Genomic DNA, 19,180 nt, shown 5'->3' on the forward strand with positions numbered 1-19,180 from the left:
GCTGCTTTTCACAAGAAGTGGGTATCAGGAAAGGCAAGAAGGATCTCGGTGAAGCTCTGTGAAGAGCTTTTAATCATGTCCCTTCCTCCCAGAAGTAGTGTTGGGTCAGTGGTTTTGTGAAGTCCGTTAACAAAGCATTTGGAACGAGAAAATAGCAGACACCTTCCAGGCGTCTCAAGTGTGCATGTGGGACAAATTACAGAGATGTTTTCAGGGCTAGCTGGAGGAGAAAAATCTTCCAAGCTTCTGAGAATTTTGGCATCTATATGATAAAAGGTCCAAACTGCAAAAAAAAAAAAAAAAAGGTTATAAATTCCCTGCTGTTCTTTTTGTGATGACCCTGATGGGCGGTGCATTCCAAGTTTACAGTTCCAGTGGTGGAAATGGATTTGCATTGATGCCGCCACACTTCCTGTGCCCTGGGTCAATACCACATCCCCACAAGATGTGGCTGTGTCTGAGGAAATGGTCTGTGACTGTAGGACAGTGGCAACTCTCAGAGGATTTGAGGCTGGGACCCCAGAACTTGGTCCAAAACATCCCAGTGTTCTAACCAAATGGAATTAACCCACCAACCAATATGCTTTGCAATCTGGTAGCCATTTTCCGGATATACTGTCCATAACGTGCTAGATCTCTCTAAAGGGAGATCTGTATGACTAAGTCATCTGCTCTCTCCTGCAAACTATAAAACTCAATGGAGACTAGTTGAATAGCATTCCCATGTCACTGGGAAAGGTGGATACGAAGACCACCCATGTCATGGACTAACAATGAAAAAACGAAGGAGTGAAGCTACAAAGTTTGTGCACCGTCGATGTGGCCAGCTGCCAGCTAGGACTAAATGATGGCAAGAGGCCTGGCTCCAGGTGGTCGGAGAGCTCCCTCAGCTGTCCTCCTATGCCAGTGTCCTTTCTTTTCTTGGTAAAAGAGAAAACTTTGGAGGTAGCAAATTGTTGTTTCCAAGTCTTAAGAGGTCTCATGACATGGAGGGCTTATCTGTTAAAGACCAGCGATGGCCTCTTTCCTAGGAGATGCTAAGGAGTCATTCCATGTGCTTCATGGAAGCTACTGGGGCCATGGTAGTTTGGGTGCAGAACAAGCCTTGCAATGCCCAGTAGAGGCAGCTCTGTGAAATTCTCCTTCCAGTGGAAACTTCATTCTGAGTCACCCAGAACTTGAGTATACAATGCATTTTTTAGGGGGATATGCTATGCCAAACAACTGCAGTTGCGGGGCGCTCAAGCCCCAGGGGATGCACAAAGCCCTGCTAATTTGGTAGGAAGGCTTATGTCTAAGACCAAAGGTAACTGAAAGTCTATGGCATGGTTCAACCATGCACCTTGAATGAAGGTGCAACCTTCATTCAGAACAGGAGACAGGACACCCCCGATGGGCCCAAGTCCCAGAGAGGGCCAGTTGACCAAGCATGGTGCAGGCTGGATTTCAGCCCCTACTTGACCTTCAGCTGCCCTTGGGCAGTGAATGACCCACACCACTGCACATGGTGGGGGTCTGCTCCAAGGAGGCCCAGTCCAAGAACTCTAATCTACAGCAGCCTCACAAGGGGGAGGATGGACCCCCACGTGGTTTCGGATTATAAGAACCCAGCCTATCCCCCCTGAGTCCTGTGCACTGGGAGGCTTCCTCCCACCATGGCTGTGAAACGGGAGAGCCACCGCGGGGAGTGTGAGGGCCACCACTGTGGCTCATCTTTGCCTCCCTGTCCCCCTCCTCCGACTGCTTGGTGGGGGTCCTGTTGTGACCACCTGGTGGAGCAGGGGACTTCTCAAACGCCAGACTGCTCCCTGCTCATCAGCGCCCAGCAGTCTGCTGTTCGTTCTCTGCCACCCTCCTGGCGACGAGGCAGGTGTGAGGGTGGCCAGAGCAGAAAGGCTTGTGGCCACCTTGCCTTCTCTTATGCATGCTCCTTCCCTCAGGGTCTCCTGCGAGCCACCACCCACTCGCCATGGGCTGACTCTGACACAGAGGACCCAGGAGGCATAGGAGGAGGAGACAGGAAGCAAAGCTCCTGCTGCCAAGGCTCAGCAGCGGCCATTTGGCTGTCCCTTTCCGAGCAGTGGCTGAAGCTCCCTAGGGAGGAGAAGCAGGGAACGTCCTCTTCTCCTTGCGAACCGTTCTGTGGAAGCAGCCTTGGGGGTGATGCTCTTGAGGCAGGTGGCAGTGGGCAGCAGCCTCCCTTGACACCTGGGCCTAGGGGTTTGGCTAAAGCCCCAGCGGCCCCCTTGAGAGCTTCATCAGCCAGAGCCTCAGGCTCCAAAGATGGGAAATGGGACTGAGGTGCCTGAGCAAGCACAAGAGGCCCCCAGAGGGGAGCTGAGTTGAGGACCAGGTTCACCCACCTGAGAGAACTCGGCAATGGAGCTTCGTCCAGGTGCTCCTTGGAACTGAAACCACAGGCCCGGAAGCTGAGGGGGCCTGGCCTGTTCCCAGGAGCTTCTCCACCACAGGCGTTTCCATCCTGCCAGCCAAGGAATGCGGAGGGAAAGCCAGGCAGAGACCAGGAAGCTCTGGGAGCCAGCTGTCACCCGCCCGCCCTCGCTCCTCTCTCTACCCTCCTCCCCTCCCCCGGCCAAAAGGGAAGCTAATGAGAGAGGAAAAGTCAGCAGCTCACCTCCCCTTTTTTCCAGGCAGCTCTGCAGGAAGAAACCCCAGCTCCAGGCCCAGACGCTGAACAGGAAGAAGTCTGAGGCTGCAGGCAGGTGGGGGGCAGCGGGCAGACAGGCAGGGCGGCCCACCAGCCCAGCAGGAACAGCTCCTTCCCCCAGGAGGCTGTTTCCCCTCCCCCGCAGCATCCTGGCAGACAGCCACCCACTCGGATGGAATGAGTTCTCAAATACCTAGACTCAGCAGAGCCCCCAAAGGGCTTTGACCTCAGCCAAAAAAAAAAAAAAAAAAAAAAATCCTTTTGGGCCTCCAGCAAAGAACTCTTGGCTAAAAATCTTTATATAGGGTTGGTCTTGATTGCAGACAATTTTTGGTCCCCTCTGGAGCCACTGGGTCGGACTGTCATTCTAGGCTCTCCCACGTCAGAGCGTCAGAGCCCGGAGGCCCAGCAGTAGTGAAACTGTGGTGGCCTAGGGATGGAGGAGGACTTCCGTGGTAGTATCCGGGAGGGGAAGCGTAGACTCCTGCCTCTCTCAAGCAGTGAGGACTTCTGGGACCACGCAGAATGGCTCCTGCTTCTAGCCGCAGCTTGCTAGGTGGGCAACCTCAGGCAAACCGCTAGCCCTCTCTGAGCCCTGGTTTCTTCCTAAATACAATGGCTTGGACTAAATAATCTCTACAGACTTTTCCAGCTGGGAGTGCCCATAGGTCTGGGCTTCTTTCTAGGCTAAGATTCCTGAAATGTGTGAATCATCTCTCAGAATGAACAAAGAGCTAGCTGCCTTCCCATCAGGAAGGCAGCTGCCAGCCTTGGATGGCAGGACTGAAACCATGGATAGCACTGAGTTGGATCTGTATTTAAAAGCCCTGGGCAAGGCTGTAAGGATAAAGCAGCAACAGAACTAAGAGGGCCACGGGCTCCCTAAGCCATAGGCCTGCTCAGATCCCCAGGCTCACACACCCCGTGACCCTTGAAGGGCAGGGAGGAGAGGTCCCCAGAAACGCAGTCAGCAACATGCCTGCCAGTTCTGCAGTCCCCGCCCTTCCAGAGGGACCCCCAGCTGGGTGTGTAGGGGGGTAAGGGGTGAGGTCCACTGGGCAGAAGGGCAGGCTCCAGAGTGGGTGCCACGGCACCCCACCCACCCCGTGCCTTGTAGGGCTTGGGAAGGAACACAAGGTGAGCATCTGGGGACCTCAGCATCACTCTGTGGCTCACCTGCTCCCACACTTTCTGGGTCCCTGGAGAACTCTGGGCCAGCTGGCCACTGTCCTCTCTCAGAGATGGGCAAAAGGAGGTTACCCAAGTGTGTGCTATCCTGGTCATAGCTGGTGGTCAGCGAAGCCTCCTCTCTCCTTCTCTCTCCATCTTGGCTCCAAGTAAAGCTCCCCAAAGCTTACTTAATAGTAGAGGGTTGTAGCTGGAAAAGGCAAATGTAAAAGTCTATTTTTTATGCACACGCTATATCGTGTCGGACAACCAAATCAGCGGGGCTACTGGGAGGCAGAAAAGCAAACATGGTCCGGGGATTCCTGATGGCAGGGGACGGGCATGGGTCTTCCGAAACTTTGGGCAAGAGTGTGATTTTTGTGTATCACAAAGGGTCAGATGTTGTCAGTTTGGAGAAGCTCAGCCCTACGTCCTGCTGCTCCTTTCAGAAGGAGGAACCCCCAGCTGTTGCAGCTGAGGATTCAACCTGTCAACCCAAAGCAGCCAAACCCCCTCTCCCGCACCGAGTCCCCCCACCCCCACCCACCGGAGAGAAAACCTAGCGGTGACTCGGTGTCCCCACACAGGGGGCATGTGGGGCACACGGAGCCAGGCTCTGCAAAGCCGCCCCCGCTTCCTCTCGCCAGCCCTCCCTCCCCACCACCCAGGCCCTCTTTCGCCTTCCCTAGACCCCAGTGTGAGGAGCAGTCAAGTGCAAATGGAACTCCTCTGAGGCAGAAAGGCACAGCTGTGTGTTTACAGCCACTGATTCAGATCCAAATCGCAGACCCTGCCAGTCTCCCGCAAGGCAGGCTGGGGGCAAACTGTGTCTGTATGTGCCAGGCAGGAGTCTATTTTGGGAAGTGACCTGCAGCCCTTTGCCACATCAGAGCCTTCCTCACCCCCCCAACTCAGGAAAGACGTCCTTCTAGAAGGAGCTCTCACTTTAATAGCGGCTGGTGGGGTTGTGGGATTTCATCCTGTTCCTTGTCACTTACATAGTCAGACGCTTGGCACCTGTCCCCAGGCAGCCACATTGGAACAGCCGCGGGCTCCCATCTGTCCAGTGAGAAGGTAGAGGGTGAAGGTGACCGTGGGGCCCTCAGTGGGAGGCAGAGCAGGAAATACAGATGGCTCAGTAGGGCAGGATACCCACTTCTGCAAAGGAGGGAATCCAGTTCTATCCTGCGCCGAGGACAAAGGGGCTGGAGAGAGAAACCCCGAGGGGTTAGTCAGGCTTTGGAATAGCAGGAACCTAAGAAGGGGACAAAGCTGCCAATGGCAGAGTCAAGGAGAAGAGACCCAAGTCTGCCTGTGTCCAGACGGGAAAGTTAAAAGTCAGAGAGTTCAAGGTCTAAGGACCTTAAAGGCTAAGAAGTAAAACCACCTTGGAGTTCCCCCCAAATGAGCTCCCAGTGAAAAATGACTCAGGGGTCTCCCCTTTTGTACAGCAGCAAGTGAATGTCTTCGGTTCGAGTCCAGTTTGGGAATCTCAGCATTCTGGAAGGAGAGCAGGATATAAAATCTTCCATAGGAACAATCTGTGAAATGTGGCCATGGAGCCAAATTCTCACTGGACACTGCTGCGGGGGAGGGGGTTGAGAAAGGCTCAACCCCTGAAAGGAGGGGTTGTCAGTTTGATGTTACCTGAAGGCCCATGAGAGAAGGACCCTTCGGTGGCTCACCAGCAGATAGGAAGGTGAGGCAGGGCTGGGAGCGGAGACCCTCCCCAGCAGTGGCAGGGCCCTGAAATGAGGGATCCTTCCACTCTCCCTTATCACTGCTGAATCCTTTCGACCTGAGCACCTCAGTCCCAACAGGAAGGGTTCTTATTGGGATTCTATTTGGCAGGAACTTTCCACAACCCCCTTGTCAGCGTGGAGGATGGTGGAAGGATAGTAGTCATCACTACAGCCCCCTGCTGTCGAGAATATTTATTCGGGAGCTGCCCTAAGGTTGAAACCAATAGCCATTCCTGTCCCTCCCCGCCCCCACCTCTACTCTCTGTGTTTGCCCAGAATTGAGTAAAGCAAGTAAGAGGGTGAATTCATAGATCTGTGTCAACCAGAAAGGCAGTTTCTGGTGGTAGGTCACGTAGCCCTACCCTATCAACATCACTTTGGAGGACTCAGATGAAGAGAAAACATATCGGTCCTGTTCACAGATCTGCACCTGCAAGGTGTTGTTCATTCGGTAGACAGTGGAATTCTATTGGAAGAGTATCTCCTTCAGGTGGGATGGTGGGTCCAAAACAACCACATAAAATTTCATAAGATAAAATTTATGTTTAAAAAAAGTCAGCCTCATAACTATAGCATTCATAGCCTTTGCTGTAATTCAAGTAAAAGAAATTCTGGGGTTATAGTTGCCTACGAGTTTCATAGAAGCAAAAGCAAGACGCAATTGCCTTAAAAGAAGAAGAAGAAGAAGCAGCTGCTGCTGCTTTAAGTTATAATAACCAAAGTGGCATGACCAAAAGAGAAAAGTGTCGCACTGCTTTTGTGTTGTTCTGGACTGTGTTGAATCTTGGTTCTAAGCTCCCCTCCCCCAAGGAACTTGGACAATCCAGGGAAAATTGGGAAGAGAGTAGCCGGGGAAGCCATGTCAGGTGGGATAGAGATGCCTAGCCCCTCAGGAGACTAGCTGCCCAACAGGAGATCTATTTGTGTCTGTCTTCCACGGTAAGTGGGCCTTTCTGGGCAGTTTCAGGCAAAGCTAGGAGAAATGAGTAGAAGATACAGGGAGGGCCACCCTGCTGGAGAAGAAGAGTAGCAACTTCCCAGCAGAGGGGTATGTCACCAGGAGGATCACCAAGCTCCCTGGAAAAATGGAGAAGCCAAAGGTATCGTAAAGCGGGCTTCTTCAAGAAATGTGGGGGAGGAGCAGAAGGAGAGGGAAGGAGAGAATTTTTTTTTTTTTTAAGTAGTGAGCTAGCTCCCTATGAAGAGGGTTGTGAGGTTTTTTTTTTTTTTTTAAAGATTTTATTTATTTATTTGACAGAGAGAAATCACAAGTAGGCAGAGAGGCAGGCAGAGAGAGAGAGGAGGAAGAAGCAGGCTCCCTGCCAAGCAGAGAGCCCGATGCGGGACTCAATCCCGGGACCCCAAGATCATGACCTGAGCCGAAGGCAGCGGTTTAACCCACTGAGCCACCCAGGTGCCTGGAAGGAGAGAATCTTATGCAGCCTCCATGCCCAGAGTGTCAAAGCCCGGTGCTGGGCTAGAGCTCACAACCCCGAGATCAAGACCTAAGCAGAAATCAAGAGTCGGCTTCTCAGCTGACCGAGCCACCCAGGTGCCCCTTGAGCCTCTATTTTAGCTGGAATCCTCTGGTGCCTTGAGTATTTGTTAAAAGGATCCTACTACTATTATTCTATAGTTTCTAAATAAGCCTTAGAAAAGGAAAGTGGATCATATGGAGGGAGTTTGCTGAGATTGGAGGAGAAGGATCCAAGAGTCAGATTCGCCTCTGGAGGCCTTGAGGGAGAAAAAGCCAGATGATGGCCCAGGCCAAGCAAGGGAAACTGTCAAGGAGTGGAATTACTGCCTTTCACACGTCATCCTTGCCTTTTGTTTTGTTGGGTGTTTTTGTTTTGTTTTGTTTTGTTTTTTTAAGTCAATCAAGGCTGCTGCAGCTGAGCTCTGGCAAGAGGGCTCTCTCCCTAAATGCCTAAAAGGAGGTCAGCGAGCAGAGGACACAGGCACCTGCTGGCCCAGGGCAGCTAAGCGACAATGGTACAGTCAGGCCGAGCACAGCCGGGGTGGGCTTGCGCATGAGGGAGCCTGGCTCTGAGTTGGAGAGAGCTTGGCCTGTCCTCCTTCCCACCCAGAAAGGGTGCTTTTCTGAAAACAGCAAAGATGAGAAAGCCAGGTACCTTTCACCCAATGCTAATAGTAGATTTCAGGTGGGCGAGCTGGTTCCAGCCCCCTCTCCACGTGGCCGTGAGCAGAATGCGCTCCCCAAGGCCTCAGACCAGGGAGAAACTCCCCTTCTGGGGCCCCTCCTCCTGGGCTCTGCCTGGAGGACTTCTCTTCAGCCCAACTCCGGGGAAGGAAGGGCTCTCATGTCACATTCTTTCCAGCTGTCCTAAAGACCAGCACGATTGCAGATGACACTCCCTCTTCTCCCAGGCTTTATCGGGGCTGCTTTCAACTCATCATGGGATTGTATAATTATGGTGATTACAGCTTATGGCTTTTTTCCTCTCTTCATCTCTCGCTTTCAGATTCTTTGAGGTCTCTCATTAAACATGGCGATCCCCGTAAAGTCAGCAAAGTTTTAATAAGACATCTTTTAAAGCTAAAGAAAACCCACTTAGGGTTGATTGGTACTATGTTCCCTCAGACAGTCCTTTAAAACTCTGTCAGACACCATTGGGACCCAAATAGAAGAGGTGGAGAGGGAAAGGTAGGGGGATCCGGAAGGTACCCATGCTTTTTCATGGGGTTGGAGAACATTCCATGCCACGCCCCTGGCCTTTCTCATTTGCACCAAGAGCAGGATGCAACTGAACCCTCATGCCCAATGGGACCGTCAAACAAGGGTAGAAGGCCTGGCCTTTAGATCATAACAGATTAAGTTGGAACATAGAGCTAGAGCAATCAGTACAAAACCCAACCCAAACTTGTCATCTGCAGCAAAAGTAGAGAGGAAGTCCTGATGGGTTTTCTCTCCTGGATGATACTGGAAGGTTCTGGGGCATCCATTTTTCTAAATATGTAGAGGAGTCAACCATTGGCATTTGTGAGTGATAGCCACGCAGGGATCCTATACTTGATGGTGGTTTCCTTGATAATGACACAGCTCCAGAGCCCGTCATTTGGTAGCTCTCAAAGGTAGCTTTTCCCAAATTGTTTCTAGATTTGTAGGACGTTATGGGAAGGATCACCAGGAAGAAGTGCAGGTGGGTCGGTGGCCACTGGAACTCCCAGCCTGCCCTTTGGCAGCTTTGCTCAGGTTTCGTGTCAGGGTCCTCTTCCTCTCCACCTTCCCCAGGACCGTATGAGGAAGCACAGCAAGGTGTCCCTTGTCCCTGCCTGCTCTGAGAGGCTCCTCATGGCTACTGCCCAGAGCTGTCCAGACCACTCCTGACCCTGGCTATAGCAGATAGTCACATCTGGGCTGTGCCTGAGCAGTGCCAGCCATCCAGAGCCAAATGCTGTTAAAACTTGGCAGCAACATTTCCAACTGCGACCACCTGTTCACCTTGCCCCGAGAACAATGTCCCTTCGGTGCCGCTCGGAATGCAGAAAGGCAGGCTGGGTTAGAGATGGACAGTCCTGGCTGACTCCTGTCTGTCCGCCTGAGATTGGCATAAGACCCCAGGGAAGCCGCTCACTTGGCCGGCGGGTGTAACACAGCCCCAGCCTACTGCACACAGTGGATGCTGGCACTGAATGAGGGCGTAAGAGTAGTCCCTGCCATTTCTCGGGGGCTCACAGGGCTCTACTGTGGGTATCTGCACCATGCTGAGCTTGGCCAGCAAGGACTTTGGTTCTATGTCAGCTCTACTGCTTGGCAGCTTCTCTAAGGCTCGGTTTCCTCATCTGTAGAGGGGAGATAAGAGTAAATAATTAAGTGGGGGAAAAATACACTGGTGCTTAGCAGAGTGTTGGCAGCATATGTGCTCAAGTGGAGCTCTTCCCATTACTATTTTCATTGTTACATTTTTGTTTGTCCCCACCCCCTGCTTAGCTCCTACTACTTTACTTAATTTCCCAGAGTATTCTCTGAGTAGGTATCGTTCTATTTCTTTTATAGTCAAGGGCGGCTACGTATGTATCTCATATCGGCTACGTATGTATCTCATATATGACAGTGTATGCTGGATGCATCCAGTTGCCACAGTGACCAGCTCATAGAATGACTTGATATTTGGTAGCTCTTATTATTGGCTTGTTTTTAAAGTCCAGAGCCAGTTTCTCTGCTTTCCCTGAGAACAGAGGGACCGAGGTGACTGGCAAACCAGCTTCTGCCCTGTAGTCAGTTTCTTGGGGGCCCCCTCAGCACTTCCCAGGAGGCCATGGGAGCTGTGTGGTTCGGGGTACAACCTAGAAATTGTTGTATCCATTGTCAGGACCTGGCATTTACCACCCCCCCCCCCCCACCGAAGCGTACAACCCCTGAGACACCTCCTGCTTCCAGACACAGATCAGGAGTGGTTCCTCCCATAAGAGCGTGAAATGCAGCCCTCCAGATGTAGCATTCCACTCAACAGAAGCCTCGTTCCCAGAAACCCTCACCTCTCTGCTGTCTGCCCGTCTGCAGCCGCCCTGAGCGGCCCAACCTCACCGAGTCTGGCCGCTCCGTCTGCCAGATAAACAAAGGCTTGGATTTTTTTCAGCCACACACTACAAAGTGGGGTTGTCGGAGGAGTCAGAAGCAAGTGGCAGGGGATGCTTTGAAATCCCTCCTAAACCAGATCCCCGGGGTATATGCTTCTCCTGCTTGTAGTATCGACAGACACCGAAGCGAGGCCATTTCCACGGACACGAATGGCTTCTTTCGGGGGAGAATCCGGGTTTTACATATGTATCTTTAAGTAACTGCTCGAAGTTTGCAGTGTTTGTCAAAGATTGGCATTTTAGGAGCCTGATAGAAAGCTCTGCAGCCAATCACATGGTTGCTTATGCAGCTTGCACGAGATGCTTCTGTGAGCGCCTGTGCCGCAAACACGCACACGAGCCTGCCCCCCGCTGTCCGCACAGGTGCCTGCGCGGCCTGCCTGGCCCGGGCCTCTGCATTCAGTGTATGGGACGTGAGTAACATACGCTGCCGCCTTGCATGTGCCTCTGCGCATGCGTTGCATGCCCGCTGCAGCCGTGCGCATGTCTGGGCAGGGGCCACCCCGAAAGCCGCAGGTATTCATGGTTTCAGCTGGATAAGTTATTCTTCACTTCCCTTCCTAAAAACACAATTGCCTAGTGCTGCTGGCGCAGAGTCAGAATGGCCGCTGCATTTCACCCCCGAGGTGGCTTCCTTCCAGCAGTGGGTGAGTGATCCCGGCGTCCGCACTCTCTAACCTTTTTGGGGATCCTTCTGCACAGAAGGTGCTCCAAAATCCGGAAGAGATGATCTGTTTGTCCGTGGCCTTGTCTCTGCCCATCACTCCCGTTCCCATACCCTCGTTCCACGAACAGTCAGCAGCACCTAGTTTTTGGTGTCCCCATATTTTCTGCCTTTTTTTTTTTTTTTTTTTTTTTTTTTTGCATCCATAGTTTTTTCTTCATAAGAGGCAAGGAGCCAGGGGTTCCAAAATGATGCTAAGATGTTAAGCCCCTTGTCCCAGAGGCAATGTGCAAATAATGTCTTTAGGTACTGATCGCTTCTCCTGGGCCCCTAGCAAAATGGGAGAGAAATGCTCACTACCTTCCACGATGCTTTTAAATCCAACAGCAGCATCCTTAGGCTTACGGTTCCCATAACCCTTCCTCTGTGGTCCCATAACCCTTCCTCTGTGGCCCAGGGCCAAGTCCTGCAGGAAACTTGCAAATCTCACATTTCTACATACTAGACCATCAGGGGAGAAGGAAGCTGGGCGAGCACCTATCCTCTGTTCCACGGGTGCAAAAAGTTTTACAACAACAGATAAAAAGGGTCCTTAGGGAAGAAGGTTCCCATCCATTGATCCAAGTTTCTATCAAGAGATCTCTGAAAATGCTGCTTTACCAATCCCCTGATGCACTTTTTCAGGTCAGAAATACATGTGTGATAAATGCCTGTTGTGGCGTGTTCCTGGTGGTAGGGAAGAAAAAGAACTAAGTAGTTCTCCCCTGCCTTTGTGTCCAAATGGACATGGACATTCATGGAAAGATTATGCTTTGGGGTGGAGGGAGGCGGTCATCAAGTTGACTCTCTGTGCCTTCTAGGCTCTGCTTTGGCAGCTGGCTTAACCATGGACCCCAACCTATGGATGAGTTTTGGGTAACTGTGTGTGTAGGAGAGAAGAGGTGCCCTTGGGAAGTGGAGTTAGAGTCCATGGTTCTGCAGGAGAGTCACATGCTGCCAAGCAAATGATTCTTCCTGCTGTCTCTTCCACTAAACTTCAGTGGCACTCTCCCCTGGAGCCATGGCCAAGGGTCACTTGAATGTCCTACTTGGAAAAAAGCATCATGTCGTTGCTAGTAGCAACACAGCCATGTCCCTGTTTCCTCCAGTCTTTTGACCATTGCCTAATTTGGAGTGAACCAGAACTAAGATCCTAAAGTGCATCCGGAAGGAGATGGAGGAACAGGGAAGAGGAAGGCATTGCATGGGCTAAAGGGAGACATACTACTGAGGGATCTCACATGTGAAATGCCCACCTCCACTCCAAAAAGTGGAGAGTGAACCCCCAAAAAAGCTTCCCTGCAGGCTGAGTATACAGAGAGCACCGTGGTTTTCAGTCAGAACCAGAGGAAGGACGGATGGAGGTCTGATATGAAAAGTGGGAGGCATTCCCCCAGCACAGGAAGAACACAGGCACGGTGGAAATGCACGGCTTGGGAAGGAAGCTGGGGGACCATGACCTGGGCAGTGGGCCACCAGCATAGGGCACAGCTGCTCTTCCCTTGTCATTTCTGGCATGCCTGCCTGGTTCTAGATTTGTCCCTGCATAGCTGGGGGACGTGGAGGAAGCTGTCCCACCACCCACCAAAACTAACAGGCAGAGGTTGGCCATTGCAAAGAGCCCCAGAAGTGATGAGCCGGATGGAGGGCAGGAGTCAGAGGGCTAGGAACACCACCCACAGAGGACTTCTCCAGCCCCCTGATTTAGGCACTTGGTTCTAATGGAATTGGTTCTAAATGGAGAAAGGCAGCTCTGGCTGCCCCTCCTTAGAAAGGTAAACATTACACCTGCTTCTCTCCTCCGTGGGACAGTTGCTATGGAGACCCTAGAGGCAGCAGCACCAATAACATGAGAGCACAAAGAGAAGTGGTAGCATCACTTGGCCTGTCCAGCAGGTGCACCTTAAAGCCACGCGCCCCAGGCAGTGGTGATGGGTGCCCCAGCTCGGTGCAGCAGCCAGGCTCGCTTTGCCAGGCTTGCCGGCCAGAAGGTGGCGCCTTCTCTCTCAGGAGTCCCAAATGTGAGGAAGGGAAGAAAGTCAGGCAGAGCAGAAATGCTTGAGATGGTCTCAGGCATGCCCTGGGGTGGAAGCTTCTTTCTCAGTGAGGTTGAGAAAATCTCCCTGGGCTGCCCAAAGAGATTGCCTAGTGGAGATGGGCATGGAGGAGTCGCTAGTCTCTGAGCGTTTCCATGTGCCTCCTTCCTTGAGAGTGAGGGCCGCATACAAAGTAGAAAGTGTGTGGCTCATGAAGGCCGACCCACTACGCTCTGCCACTGGCTAGCTGTATGCTCTCAGGCAAGGGACTCAAACTCTGTTTGAGCCTGTTTCTTCATCTGTCCTGACGTAATATATCCTAAGACTTTAACCTAAGGTGTCTCAAGACTTTAGATTGGCAAGAAGAGTGGGGACATTAACACAAGTGTCTAGGCAATGCCTAGTGTGTTTGATCCAATAGTTGTTCAATGTTCAGTCAACAGGTGGCTGTTAATAACAGTCCTCAGTAGCTAACCTGCACCCCTGATAATGGGCCTATCCCTACCCTGTCACCATCAAGGTCTGCGCTAATTGAAGAGAAAGGAGTGCACCTGGGATCCTGACGCCAGCCCACCAAGCAGGGATAAGAAATTCACAGAGAAGGTCCCTAGGAGATAGATATAGGATAGGTTGGTCCTTTCACATTTAGTATAGTTAGGAGTGCTAGAAACTCACATTTCTAAATTAAAAAATAAACATTTTTTAAGGAAAAATTAAAATCACTGGTAGCTGCCAATATAGGCTAGAGTAAGTTTTCTGCTAACAGTCCCAGTGACCGTTTATGGCAATTGTTTTCAGAAGATACGACTACTGGTAGATTCCATAGGCCCGCCGTTTCCTTGGCAAAATTCAGTGGTTTATACCACTGGACCTAAGGTAGCAAACCTGTGTGAAAAGAATCCGTTATTTTTATTATGATGATATTCATTATTTTTTAACAGGTTTACATGTACAGGGACGAATATTAATTCTTCAGCCAGTGGATTTTTTTTTATTATTATTCAATTTTCACCTGTTCCTTGACTTTTTTTATTTGAGTGTTTGTTTTATGTTTGTGGCATCTTATTTTTGAAAGTCAAATAGAATATTTTAAAGCCAGATAAAATGCCCTTCAGCTCCTGAGAGAGATCAGAAAGCTTTGCAAGGACCCAGGAGTCATACAGACCCCAGGAATGGATTTTACTACCGGCCCCAGCCCTCCCACTACTGAGGAGTGAGGAAGCCAGAAGCACCCTCCCCTCCTCCCTGTGCAGCTCTGGCCTAGCTCTGCTGTGGATCAGCAGTGTGTGAGCTGTGGCTAGTCCCAAGACCAGGTTTTCCCCCTTTCATCGGCCCCACCTTGCCTGAAGCTCAACAGAGGGCGAGTGGATGAGAGATGGAGAGTTGAGAAGATTTTTGAAACTCTTCTGTATTCAGGATGGATTTTCCTGCCAATCCTCTGCCAACTTTGAAAAGCTCTACACCCCAAGCAAGTAGGCACCCTCTCCCCAGCTTAAAACACCATTGAGAAAGAGGGTGTCACAGAATTCCTTATAGGCCCTTTTGAAATCATTCCTTTTGTTTTGCTCTGTGGAGAAGGGGACGCCAGGGGTCAACAACCTCCAGAGAAGTCCCCCGATGAACTCAGGTTCTTGACTTTTCCCAAGCCAGGACCCTTACCTTCCCCCCTGGCTCTTAGGCTCCTGGCGGCTCTCCTCAGCGAGGTCACCCGGGCTTGCGGTCACAAGCTCACCCATCATTTATGAACCCGAGCATCATCTCCTCATGGGTGTGCTTCCGTCTCCTTGAGAGGAAGGCTCATCTCTGGAGCCTCCACTTCTTGCCCACTGAGGTCATTTGGTGAGCCCCATTCAGCAAAACCCGATTTTCATTAATAAGGATGAAAAATGCCCGTATCACGACAAGGTGATCCGTTTGGATCAACGCACTAGGCACAGGGTTCCAAACTGGTCCTACTGCAAGTTCCAGTTCCTCTCGCAGGGGAGTCGGGTTTCCCCTACGCTGGAGGAGGAAGCATCGGATTGAGCCAAAAGGCAAATTCATGGGACCGGCCACTGACAGAGAGTAAGGAGTGGGAAACTTCAAAGGAGAGATATGATGGATTTTTTTCCCCTAATCTTTTCTTTTTCTTTTGATGGTAATTCCAGATAGCAGAAGGAACAGATCTGAAGTGTGTGGTTCAGTGAATTTAACAAATCTATGCACCAGTGTCACCTAATCCCCATGACTCTGGAAAGTAGCCTCGTGCCGCTTTCTGATCAGTTCCCTCCTTCTCCTCCAGAGGCAACCACAGTTGATCTCTATCCCCATAGTAACTTGGACTTAGACTGGGTGGACCTGAGATCTGTACCTTTGGTCTTAGATCACCTGGGCACATCAGCCTGAGAGTCCCATCAGCAGCTCAGATATCTTTACTCCCTTAGAATTGGAAAGAGTCCTGCCTGAGTCCCTAGCGCTTGGCTCTGCTGCCCCCAAAATGCCACCTAACCCCCAAGGTTACTCTCTGAGCCACAGCCCTCCTCCCAGCCAAAGAGTGTAGCATCAGTGACCCAGGTAAGTAAGTGGCGAAAGCTCTTGGTACCCCGGGTCGTGCATGCTTTGTTGATTAATATCTGGAAGTGCGACGCACAGAGCCACAGCATGTCAAGCAGCATGTCGATTTCTCTTAAAGCACTGCACAAAAGGGAGCCATTCCTTTTGTGCATTTCCTTTTAGAAACAAAGGATTCCATGACCACCTTCTTTCCAGGCTTCCAGCCATCAAGATGGCCACAGAGCTGAAGTGATTAGTCAGGGTGGAGGGTGGGTGTGTGTGAACCCAGGCCATGAAATTGAAGGATCCTGATTCTCTTGGATTAACTTTCCCAAACGTCTCAAAGGTGAAAAGCACTTTGTCTGTATGCAAAGCTTTGGTGTCTCTGGAATGTACCTTCTGCAGTTCAGTTCTTAATCACTGTGTATTTTTTCACTGGGACAAAGGCTGCCTGCTAATAGCATTTTCAGCCACCTTCAGCCGCCTCACTCAGCTACGCCAAGGCCTCAGGCGGAGCTGGCTGCAGCTCCCTGGTACCATGATCTGTTCCCAACTGACTGGCACTAGGGAACATCACACATTCAGACCCTGAGACAATGGCTTCCCCTGTAACTGTGCAAGATGCCGGGTGGAAGTAGAATTTCCCCTGCCCTTCCTGTTTCCTACAGGATCATCCAATGAGGCAGGGGAGGGGGTTAAGGAGAGGGAGGAAAGAGCCCAAGAGGGTGCAGGGCAGGAGCTCTCCTCTCTGGACAGAGCAGGGAGCTCAGGGGCTCCCAGCAAGACCTAGCAGCACAGACCCTGGGGTAGCTCATCTCCGAACACAGGTAGCCTCTGCTGTCAGATTTCTCTTTGATCCCTGAAAATTCCAGGAGCCTCAGCTCTTCAGAAGAGAGGCAGCTGCTGAGCCAGTGTGATTGCAGGATTTCTTCCCCAAAGCCCGAGGCCAGGCATCTAGCCATGCCTGCGTCCTGCATGAATAACCACCTTCCAGCCCCACGCGGGAGGTCACTGAGTAGCAGACAGATTGCAGTTGGACTGAGCTGCCCCCTGAGCGGACCTGAAACCTCACGACCTCCTTTAGCAGCAGAACTGGCATTTGAAAAATGTGTGTGTGCAGGGGTGGGGGGAGGGAGACAGAAATGCCAAGGAACACCACCTGGATTGCTGAGAGGCTGGGAACAATCTCAGGGCAAGTGATCTAGGCTGGCCTCTGAAGTCCTGAGAGATGGAAGCAGCTGGGGGGGAGGGGAGGGGAAGGCATTGACAGCAGCTGCAGAGCTGGGAGGCTGAGCTCCAGGACTCAAGCGGGAGGACATTAATTAGCGCCCCCAAGCCCAACACAGCCCCTTCTACAGAACAGGGAGGGGTGGAAGGTGGGGCACCTCAGGACCAAAGGCACTAAAACAGATAGGCAGTCCCATAATAATCCAGATATAGAAACTGCAGCCTTGCTTACCCTACAGCCCCCTCTCCAGCCAAAATGATCTCACTAATGAGGAAGAAGCCGCAATGAGGGTTTGGATGCCTGGTAAACGTCACCTGCTTTGTTTCTGGGCTCTTCACATACACACTCACAATAGACTGCTATCTGGGGGCTGGAGTGATTTTTTTTTTTTTCCACATCCTCCAGCTCAGTCAGACCCGAATACCATGGGTGGTCAAGCCAAAAGATATACATTTAGTGACACAAGATGTCACTTGTTGCCCTGATGGAAAACAGACAGAAGGAGAAAGGGAGGAGCCAGTATTTGGTGCGCGGTAACTGCAGAAATACGGGGCACCGAGAGGCGAGCGGAATCCCGCAGTGCCTTTCACATGAGCAGGGATGGACATGGGTGAAGGGGGTCAGGGGAGGTTTGTTAGAACTCTTGGACCAGGAGGCCCCTAGACTCATCAGCTCCACATTTCCCCCAAGAGGACCTCACACACACATCCCGGCGCTTCCTGCCTTCAGGGCTGCACCAAGGAGGCAGGTGAACCAACAGGATGACAAATGCCTCGAGCTCCATCTAAGAAAGGGCAGTCAAGGAGAGCACCAGCCATGTCTGTGCCTTAGAATCCAGGGCTGGACAAAGTCCTTGAAGGTCAGCCTCTGCCAGCTGCAAGCTCTTGTCCTATCTAACCCACTCTCCACAGAGGAATAGCCACCTAGCTTTTAGTGACTTGCAAAGACTGGCACTGTAACCCTCTAGGATTAAAAAAATCTGATTAAAAAATCCTTAGCCTGATATACATGTACACTGCTGCTGGCTAAGTTTAGTGTATTTGAAGATGCAGATAAGGTTGCTATTGGGGAGATGTGTGTGTGGTGTGTGTGTGTGTGTGTGTGTGTGTGTGTTTAAAATAGGGGAGAAAAAAGGAAGTTTGGTCTTATTTGTGAAAATGAAGAGTGAAATACTAGAGGAAATAGAGCAAGGGGACGTCGACACAGACCTTCCGACAGCTCCCGGGGGCAGTTCCATTTCTGGACAAGCTCCCGTGCATGCCACTGGAATTCTCAAAGTCAAGCTGGCGTGTCCCTCTGTGGAGAGCTAAGCCAGATGACACGTTGTCTTGCATCCAGCAAACTCACAACCCTTGTTCATTTACTAGATCTACCCATTATCCATCAATTCATCAATCAGCCAGTTTATTGAGTACTCTACCAGGCTTCTCAAACCTGATCAATTTCTTTTAATTACATCCAGCTTGCACGCAGCCAAGCCCAGTAAACAAGATGAGCCCTCACACCCCACTTGGAAATGAACACGAGGGACCGCTGGCCCTTGCGGCCTCTCAGTACCAAACACCGCAGCCCATGCCGATGAGGACACGTGCTCCCCTTCACAGATGGCGACAGTGTCGCCGACCGGCTGTCAGTAACAGCATGGGTTTTGAGTATTTTCTCAGACACAGTGATCCGTCTGCTCGGATCCAGCCAGGCTCTCCTCTAGACCCCTGACCGATGTTCTGGCTTCCTTTAGAGGGTGAGCAGGGAACCGGCACAGGCCGCGTCAAAGGGAACAAGCAGAACGATGGAGACTCGCTCATCCTCCTCATCCATCCTTGTGGTGCCCAATCCCACTTCAGAGGCTCCTCGGCCACTTTCTCCCAGGCACACAAGTCACTGGCCCCTGCCAGGATCTCAGTGCCTCAGGCGCCAGGTTATGGTCCCATTTAGTTTTTTTCCTTTTCAAGACCTTCTGTGCGGGTGGCAAGTGAAGGGCTGGTAGAGGTCCCTGTGGGAAGTCATCAAACTCCTTCCCCGCACAGGGAGCCAGGAACACAGGCCACAGCAGGAGTGTGTTGCCCTGGGGCCTGTGGGAACCCCCGACCCCCAGCCCCGACTCCCAGCCTTGGCGCAGGCCCCTGTATTTCCTCAGTCCCAGAACCGGTCGTTAAGAGGGGGCAAGCCTGTGTGTCTCTCCCAAAAAGGTCTCCATCCTGCCTTTCAGACAGGGTCCCAGGTTGTCTGTATTCTTCTGCATTCACACATCTGCTGCATCCTTAAGACTGGGTCTCTCATAGCTTCTAGTCACCCAAACCCAACCATCCCCTGTGTGGGTCAACCCACCCTCCCCGAGCTCACTGCCCAGTCCACGCTCCTTCCTCCCTTGAATCAAATTAAGGGCAGGGTCAGCCCACAAGCAGTAGGAAACACTCTACTTATGAGTGAAAGTGCCTTCTCTTGGGGTACGTAAAATTCCCACACCCCAAAAAGAGTACCAGCAACACACCTTCACGCATT

At 51.6% G+C, this 19,180-nt stretch overlaps 1 protein-coding gene and 1 long non-coding RNA gene across 10 annotated transcripts in view; one reads left to right on the plus strand and one right to left on the minus strand.

The window, feature by feature from the left end:
- RGS6 (regulator of G protein signaling 6) overlaps positions 1-19,180 on the plus strand; it is a 544,877-nt gene that overhangs the window by 521,357 nt on the left and 4,340 nt on the right. For 2 of the 6 annotated variants that reach the window (XM_082733461.1, XM_082733463.1), the window contains 2 exons: positions 10,760-10,826; positions 15,342-18,984. The exons of 2 other annotated variants lie outside the window; for them this stretch is intronic. In XM_082733461.1, the coding sequence (XP_082589587.1) occupies positions 10,760-10,826; positions 15,342-15,457 (183 nt within the window). In that variant the 3' untranslated portion in view covers positions 15,458-18,984. Of the gene's footprint in view, positions 1-10,759; positions 10,827-15,341; positions 18,985-19,180 lie in introns of those variants that run through there. 2 more of the 6 variants (XM_082733462.1, XM_082733460.1) reach the window with 1 other exon arrangement.
- LOC309866132 overlaps positions 44-19,180 on the minus strand; it is a 37,781-nt gene continuing 18,644 nt past the window's right edge. For 3 of the 4 annotated variants that reach the window (XR_014312426.1, XR_014312427.1, XR_014312429.1), the window contains 2 exons: positions 2,364-5,040; positions 44-283 (listed from right to left, as the gene is read on the minus strand). This is a non-coding gene — a long non-coding RNA (uncharacterized lncRNA). The remainder of the gene's footprint in view (positions 284-2,363; positions 5,041-19,180) is intronic. The other variant, XR_014312428.1, reaches the window with a different exon arrangement.

The sequence above is a fragment of the Mustela nivalis genome, assembly GCF_964662115.1.
Source record: "Mustela nivalis genome assembly, chromosome: 6".
Taxonomy (NCBI): Eukaryota; Metazoa; Chordata; class Mammalia; order Carnivora; family Mustelidae; genus Mustela; species Mustela nivalis.